The sequence below is a fragment of the Trachymyrmex septentrionalis genome, unplaced genomic scaffold (assembly GCF_001594115.1).
Source record: "Trachymyrmex septentrionalis isolate Tsep2-gDNA-1 unplaced genomic scaffold, Tsep1.0 scaffold19, whole genome shotgun sequence".
Taxonomy (NCBI): Eukaryota; Metazoa; Arthropoda; class Insecta; order Hymenoptera; family Formicidae; genus Trachymyrmex; species Trachymyrmex septentrionalis.
The window spans coordinates 2,804,558-2,812,167 of NW_017305071.1; the positions used below are offsets into that span (position 1 = coordinate 2,804,558).

The window sequence follows — 7,610 nt, forward strand, 5'->3', positions numbered from 1 at the left end:
ATATATTTAGATTTTAATTTCTCTTAAAATTTTCCTTTGATCTCAAAATAATTTTGAGAAACACTTGGAAATATTCATCGAATAAGAAACAAGAGTTTACATCTGAATTTTAGGACATAGAGTGTCGACTTTAAGACTTGATAAACAATTGAAATATCGCTATAAACTTAAGTATTAACTTCCTGCATAAACTAGGTATTGTTTTCTTTTTATCGCTTTCTGGAAAATTATCGTGTCGTTGATTACCGTAAACGTCTGATATGTTCTCATTGGACGAAGCGCAATAATGCCGCGACCTGATAATAACGCGAAAGGTAAAGCTCGCTCGAGTCTTACTAGATCCTTGGATAACGATAATCGCGTCATATCCCGGCGCTCGTTGCGCGATAAAGCGAAGGCTCTTTTGCGTTTCTCGTTTTATAGATCGCGATAAAACTAGCACTAAGCACGAGCTTCCTGCAACGCAACGTAAGTAATATAAGTTTACTCCATTTACACCGAAACTCAAATAATTCATAATTCTTATCTATGACATCATATTTCAGTTGAATGCACGTTCTTTTTTTATTCTGACAAGTGAGATTCAACTTTTTACAATCTACACAAACGAAAGATCGAATCTTTCCAGTAGACAAAATATGTATAAGACCTAACAGGTCCATCGATACAAGATTAACTTTAATCGCAGTTCAATTTACGCATCTTTATCTTATTTCTATTTCTTAGTATTAAAAAATGATAAAACAGTAAATTAAGCAGAGATTAAAGTTAATCTTACACTGGTGGAATCAGTAGAAAAAAAACCTCATAGAAACATTATAAAAACGTCTTTTAGAACATGCATATCTATAAAGATGTCTAAAATAAGACATCATAAAGACCGTGTTCCAAATTTACTATCAGTGCTGAAAATTACAGCGCATATAATGTAAACTGTAGATTTTCAGCGCTGATAGTCAATTTGGAACACGGCAAACAACAAAAATATTCTTCTAAACATTGCGTATTAACTAACGTTAAAAGTGAGGTTATAAACCTGTGTTGTTATCCGACTTAAGGGTGTGTTCCCAAATTTACTGCCAGTACTAAAAATCTGTAGTTTACGTCAAGTGCACTATAGATTTTCAGTACTGGCAGTAAATTTGGAATAGTCTCAATATCACTTATTGTGTGGAAATGGAAAGCAACTGTAATAATGAGAAACCGCCTGCGAGACTGACTGAAAACTGAAACAAACCGCGGCAAAATATCAATGTCGGACGATGATATCGACATCGAGATCTCGACGAATGTCACGTGACGTCAGGCAATCGAATGGTACAAAGTGAAGTGAGCGCGTAATTGCGACTCTGTGAATCGTACATAACCTCATCGTGTCACGGTGTCGACCACAACTCTGTTTCTATCGACTTGCCTAATAAGGCAAAAAAAAAAAAGAAAAAGCGAAGGGATTGTCGATTCCTCAACGGACATCCACCGTTCCAGCTTCTCCCATCCTTGACGTCCCGAAAAGGTCAAGCGTCTGTTCGCGAACATACAAATAATGTCTGACCCGCGTATAAGAACGCTCAAGATTAAGACAGGAGTAGTGAAGCGTCTTGCGAAAGAAAAGGTCACATACGAAAAGGAGGCGGCGCAGCAGCGCGAGAGGATACAAAAGTTGAAAGAGCAGGGTGAGGAAGCTTTTAGCTATAAGGGGAGAAAGGATTCCTTGTCACGTGACGTCGAAATTTGTTTCATAGCTACGTAATACTTATATTCGGAAATATTTGCTGCGTAGATTCGTTCTATACAATATAATTTCTAGTGTTAAAAAAATATCTTTATTAAAGCGCTCATAAATGTTTTTAGTGATATAATTGTTTCATAGGATCATAACTTTTAATATTTAAATAAATAGTATTCACGAGATGCTTTTTTTGCTCTTTAATTTTGAAGTCTTTAAAGTGATATCATTGATAAATTAATATTAAACAAAGGTTAAAAAATAAAAAGCATACAGCCACAGTTCAAGATGTCAATAAGTTCAATATTATTATTTTAACATGTAGACGTTTCGGTCAAGATTTGAAAAATAAGAAATATTAAAATTATACTATCTATCAAATTGTTATTAGTAAAAATATGTTCTTTGTTTAAACTTAACGGATTTATGTACTGAAGAGGGTCAAATCTTGACCGAAACGTCTACATGTTAAAATAATAATATTGAACTTATTGACATCTTGAACTGTGGCTGTATGCTTTTTATTTTTTAACCTTTGTAAAACTTTTAGCCACTTTCTAATAATTTAATAATATTAAACAATTTCGTTGATAGTATACGTACGTGTGTTGTTGTAGATAAAGATGGCTACGACATAAAGAAGCAAGAGGAGGTGCTTCAAGAATCCCTTATGATGGTACCAGATTGTCAGAGGCGTCTCGTTAAAGCATTTGAAGAACTCAAGAAGATCCTAGAAACTGAGCAAGATTTAAAGGAAGTTGAAGATTACATTGAGGCTGAAAAAATATTACAGGAAGCAGAAGAACAGTTGCCGAAAGAAGGGGATATTTTGCAGATGTGTTAAAAAAAAGTGCTCTTTAATGACTTTCGCTAAATTATTTTCAAATATTTTCCAACATTTTTATTTCTTTCCTTTACTAACCTTTTAAGATTGATTAATTTTACATTTAAAACTTATAGCCTAACTATTATAGTTTAAGTTTTTTTTTTATTCTCACTTGAATGCACACGTATTAAAATAAACATGTACAGTGGTCAATCTTTCCAACAAGGTGCTGGACAAACTTATCAAAATATGCATTTTAACACGTGCTATCCGATAAATCAGCAACCATTTCCATACAATGTAAATTACAGTGGAAATATATGTTATAATGTTTATCCAAGCCATGTAACATGTGATAACAGTACTGTTAATAATGCGACGTCAATCGATAGAATAAGAACAAGACAAGAAGATGAAAAGGTCATTGAACAGTTCCTCAAAGAAATAGGTTCAACAGTTCCTGCCAAATGCAAACAGAAAGATCCATTTAAGATCGCGGACACTAAGAGTGCATTGATGTCCGCGGCTAGATTGAATAAACAACTTGAGACTGTTTGCGCGGAACTTAAGAACAATCTTAATTTACCGGAAGAGGAATGGCAGGAGAAGATCAGTGCCTGTAATGCCGCAAAACATGAAATCTGCGAAATCTTAAAAACTATAAAAGATGCGAACTTTTTAAATAAAGTTAAGAAGCATTTAGAAAAACGTAAGAAGAAACGTATGAGAGAACGATTCAGAAGAGAAGAATGGAAAAAAGAGAAGTTACTGAAGGAAGAAAGAAGAGCAAGGTTACATGCAGAAGCTGATGCATGGATCCGAAAAGAGCAGGCGGTAATTGAGCGAGAGAAACAAGAGGAGAACTTGCGCAAAGATGCGGATATGGTTTTATCCGATGTTCGAAGCAAGAGAAATGATGCACGAAAGTATCTAGGGATCTTACAAGAACTGCAGAACTTACGAGAGATCAAGGCGAATATTGCTCGAGCGAGGGGCGAGAAATTGTCCTTAGCAGCCGAGAAAGCCTTTAATAATACCATCGGTAGTGTATTTTATTTTGCTACATATTATTTTCAATAAAAATAATAAACTTCTTAAAATGCGAAATAAAAATAGACATATCAATAAATTAATATAATAATAAGGAATTCTAATAATAATAAAATAAATATAAAACATGATTAATAATAGAGTATTTAATACAGGCTAGGATTTTTTGTGTTGCTTTCCTTATACAAATATAATATAAATTATAATTATTATATTTTTAATTATAAATGTATATTACAGCTAAATTAATAGAACAGTGGACTACTTTGGATCGCGAGTACGCAATAGAAGAACAGGAATTGAAATTAATGTTAAAAACGGATAACGAAAAAAGGATCGAAAAACAAAAGAAAAATGTATTCGATGATTGGGAAAATGTGCTATTTGGAACAAGTATATTGGCTGCTGAACAATCCTATAAAAATATGAATAGTTTTGTCTTAATTCGGTATGTATTTAATATCGAGACGTAATTAATTTCAAATGATATTGTATCAATTTTTTTCAGTCGAGAAAGTGTTTCTTTTTTTGCATTTCAGTAAAGCCTGGGATAAATTCATCAGTTCAGAAAATGATACGACAACGATTCCAATTGGGTGGATAGTGCCTGAAAGACCATCTTCTGCTGCTTGGCAAAAATGTCTCAATAAGGAGACTTCTTGAAATAAATGTATGACTTTTGTCAATTTAAGTTTATTTAAAAAAATAAACAATTTGCTAGAATATTTTTAATTAAGCTTGTGATTTGTATACACCACAAACTTTTTCACTATAAATTAATTTTTGAAAAGTTTTAAATTTGTTACTCTTCATTTATTCATTAAGAGGAAAGTATTTAAATTGTTGCTTGTTTATTTATATTTCAAAAAATTTAATGCTAATGTAATGTAAAATTATGTACAAAAAAACTATTTTACAAAAATTATTTTACAATTGAATATTTTATAAATTATTTTAAGCTATATTCAAAATAATATCACGTTCTGTTTGAGCGGCGTTTGATGGTTCCAAGCTTTGAATTTCTTTTATAGCAGGTAAAGAAGATGTTTCAGCACCAGACAATATCATTTGCATTGAACCTTGCAATTGCATTAAGGCTAAAATTAACTGTTCTTCCTCTTGCAATTTTTGCGACAGTATAGCAAACGTTTTTCGTGTTTCCTCCGACAGTTCGTCCAAATGATCTTCGTAAACGTCTATTAAACAAAGAATAAATTTTATTAATAAGAAACATGTAAAAAAAATCTAAAGGGAAATATTTAATACTTACCTAACAACACATTCGCAACGTGCGACAATACTCTTCCAAAACGTATACTGCCGATGTACTTGTTCAAGAATTTAATAATGTTAACTAGCGACTTGCCGTCTCTACCGGCTAATGCTCGCCTTAAACCTTCGCGCCTAATAAGTTCCTGTGTAAGCGCTACAGTGACATGTGGCGTTTTATTAACCACATAATTCATCATGACACAATCGAGTGCTTTACTATATTGAAACTTTCGCAAGCAGGCATCGTGCTTGCTCATTATCTCTTTCACTTCTTGGTGCACGACTACGTCAATACTTCGTACATGCAAATTTTCTCCTGCATGCCTATACGACACCTTTTTTCGTTTCGGTTTTATTACATCTTTCACGTCTTCCTCGCGTCTTCTAACAGAAATCATACCGTCTACCATACCAGCTACGACGGTTTCATCGTCTACCTGCAATTTAATATTAATCCTTTAACTGTATTAATTTTTATAAATAATTAAATTTTATAATATTAGATAGATTAAATTTATTAACTCGAGAGTAATCATTTTTTTACGTTCACCTGGGATATTTTTACATCCTAATTAAAAATCACTGTTATCATAATATATTATATATTATTGAATATTTTTCAATTTATTAGTCTTTGAGAACATTACAGATTATATATAGATTTACTCAATTTTCTAAATCAATTTTCTAGCTTATTATGACAGTATTTTTGAAAAATAAAGATACTAATTAAATATTTGATGAAATTGTATATTTAAAGATTCGTTAAAAAAATAGTTATTAAAGAAGAAAGTAAAAAGTTATTAAAACCGGAAGAATATAAAAATATTCCAGACGACTTCCCGGGTTAAATAAGTATAGATGTGACAGTAGATTTAACGCGGTAATGGCAAAGACAATTTGTTCTGCTTACACTAATTCCTATGCTGAGAACCGCATTAGGATAATCCAAAGCATGAAGAGTTTTATATGTTCCAGCATCGTAAACCTTAACATGCCTGTCCAACGAACCAGACAGTATTCTATGACCATTAGAAGCAATTTTCAGGCAAGTTACAGTTTTATGATGTTGTGTAATTTTCGCAACCAATTTACCACCCGCGAGAGCATCCCATACTTTAATATCTGTCCCACCTTGAAATTACAGATAAATAAATAATAAACAATTTTATATATAAACTCTCTGTATGAAATTGTATATAATGTATATATAATATATATAAATATTATACATATTTACTGAAAAATTTATAACATTTTTTTAATTAAACAATAATAAATGATTTATTAAGACCGTATAATGCGAACACACGAGTAACAATTTAATGCCTGTAACGGTATCAAAACAAAATCTTAGATGCTTATAGTCCATATGAATTTATATATTATATTACATAATATATATTCATCTGAATTGTTCATCAAAATTTTTTTAAAATTATATATAGATACATGAAATATAATCAAACTATCATAAATATTATACCTGCTGATAGAAATATTCCTCCAGTCGGCAAGAAGAGTAAACTTTCTACTGGTGCGTTATGATTAACACTAAATACCTTCTTATTCGTTCTGGCATCATACATATTCACAATTTTATCATATCCGCCGGATAGTAACACATCAGAGGATACAGGACTCACTGCGCCGGCTCTGACATAATCTGTATGTTCATTGAAGCTTGTCAATTGTTTTTCACTAGGTATGTCCCACAAAGCTACAGTCTTATCGTCTGAAAATGAGGCAACGTGAACATCATCTGCTGTGAAGAAAACTCTGTGCACTGCAGCCTTGTGTCCAGAAAAGATTCGCAACACGCTATTTGAACTGATGTTGAAGAGTTTAATCACTGCTTCTTCTCCACCAACACACAACAGCTTGCCATCTCTACGAAAACAACCTCCATATGCAGCTTCTTTGAACTTGCTGTAAGTTTTTGTAGCTAATTTTGTGATAGGATTATACAGTTGTACTCGTACTGAGCAGGTTGTTGCGAAATAATGTGGCTCTACTGGCGAAAAATCAATGTAGTCTATCGGACCAAATTCTTTTATTAAAACTGGAGGCTGTAAACATACATAATTATCACAAATAATTTATCATTCTTTATAAACATAATTTTAATAAATGCATAGACTATAAAAATTAATCCTTAGTACACATGATGACTTTCTGATCCTTTACTCAGAGGGTTATTCATGTTCCAGATTAATTTTCATCACTTTAATAAATACAAAAAATTTATTAAATACTTCTTATATATACTTCAACATCTTTAGAAAGTATTTCCAAGATTATATATTTAAAAAAATTATATCTAAATGTTATTACTAATTACTTGATGCCCCTAGTTTTTTGAAGAAAAAAAATATGCTGAAGCACGAATGATCATATGTATTAAGAATTAAAAATTTAAGAAATGTTTTAAAGATATCACATTTATTATCGGCAAATGAAAATATAAATCAAATGAAAGCAAAAATATAGACAAGTTTTATTAAAAAAATATAAATTAATAGTTTATAATTATATTTATATTATAAATACAGATTTTTTTTTTACTACTTTGTGAAACAGACTGCTTATTTTACAGTCTTATTTATTGGTGTATGCTATATTCCCATCAGAAACCATCAAATAAAGGTAGTAGTACATATCAGATAACATCATTCTAACAAAGAAATTTTAAAGAAAGATTTTCCTCAACAAATTAGAAAATTTTTCTGTATGAAT

General features: G+C 31.4%; 3 protein-coding genes across 3 annotated transcripts; 2 read left to right on the forward strand and 1 right to left on the reverse strand.

Annotated features, from left to right (window-relative positions):
- The first annotated feature begins 237 nt into the window (after nucleotides 1–237).
- On the forward strand, nucleotides 238–2,624 carry LOC108746814 (tubulin-specific chaperone A). Its single transcript, XM_018483787.1, has 3 exons — nucleotides 238–468; nucleotides 1,121–1,673; nucleotides 2,344–2,624. The coding sequence occupies exons 2-3, from the start codon at nucleotides 1,544–1,546 to the stop codon at nucleotides 2,568–2,570; spliced, it is 357 nt and encodes a 118-aa protein (XP_018339289.1). The 5' UTR covers nucleotides 238–468; nucleotides 1,121–1,543; the 3' UTR covers nucleotides 2,571–2,624.
- A 73-nt stretch (nucleotides 2,625–2,697) lies between these two features.
- LOC108746797 lies at nucleotides 2,698–4,298 on the forward strand. Its single transcript, XM_018483759.1, has 3 exons — nucleotides 2,698–3,594; nucleotides 3,843–4,050; nucleotides 4,142–4,298. Exons 1-3 carry the CDS (start codon nucleotides 2,751–2,753, stop codon nucleotides 4,263–4,265), a joined length of 1,176 nt encoding a protein of 391 aa, XP_018339261.1. The 5' UTR covers nucleotides 2,698–2,750; the 3' UTR covers nucleotides 4,266–4,298.
- Nucleotides 4,299–4,542: 244 nt separating this feature from the next.
- On the reverse strand, nucleotides 4,543–7,077 carry LOC108746726 (U3 small nucleolar RNA-associated protein 15 homolog). The gene is made up of 5 exons (XM_018483659.1): nucleotides 7,039–7,077; nucleotides 6,361–6,943; nucleotides 5,788–6,008; nucleotides 4,873–5,311; nucleotides 4,543–4,798 (listed from the first exon to the last, which is right to left on the reverse strand). Exons 1-5 carry the CDS (start codon nucleotides 7,075–7,077, stop codon nucleotides 4,557–4,559), a joined length of 1,524 nt encoding a protein of 507 aa, XP_018339161.1. The 3' UTR covers nucleotides 4,543–4,556.
- Nucleotides 7,078–7,610: the final 533 nt, after the last annotated feature.

Excerpts from the sequence above, each read along its gene's own strand:
- LOC108746814 (XM_018483787.1), top strand. The coding sequence starts at position 1,544 with ATGTCTGACCCGCGTATAAGAACGCTCAAGATTAAGACAGGAGTAGTG. Across the intron at positions 1,674-2,343 it reads ACAAAAGTTGAAAGAGCAGG|ATAAAGATGGCTACGACATA; the intron begins GTGAGGAAGCTT and ends GTGTTGTTGTAG.
- LOC108746797 (XM_018483759.1), top strand. The coding sequence starts at position 2,751 with ATGTACAGTGGTCAATCTTTCCAACAAGGTGCTGGACAAACTTATCAA. Across the intron at positions 3,595-3,842 it reads AGCCTTTAATAATACCATCG|CTAAATTAATAGAACAGTGG; the intron begins GTAGTGTATTTT and ends TGTATATTACAG. Across the intron at positions 4,051-4,141 it reads AATAGTTTTGTCTTAATTCG|TAAAGCCTGGGATAAATTCA; the intron begins GTATGTATTTAA and ends TTTGCATTTCAG.
- LOC108746726 (XM_018483659.1), bottom strand. The coding sequence starts at position 7,077 with ATGAATAACCCTCTGAGTAAAGGATCAGAAAGTCATCAT. Across the intron at positions 6,009-6,360 it reads AGGAATATTTCTATCAGCAG|GTGGGACAGATATTAAAGTA; the intron begins GTATAATATTTA and ends TGTAATTTCAAG. Across the intron at positions 5,312-5,787 it reads TTCTCAGCATAGGAATTAGT|GTAGACGATGAAACCGTCGT; the intron begins GTAAGCAGAACA and ends ATTAAATTGCAG.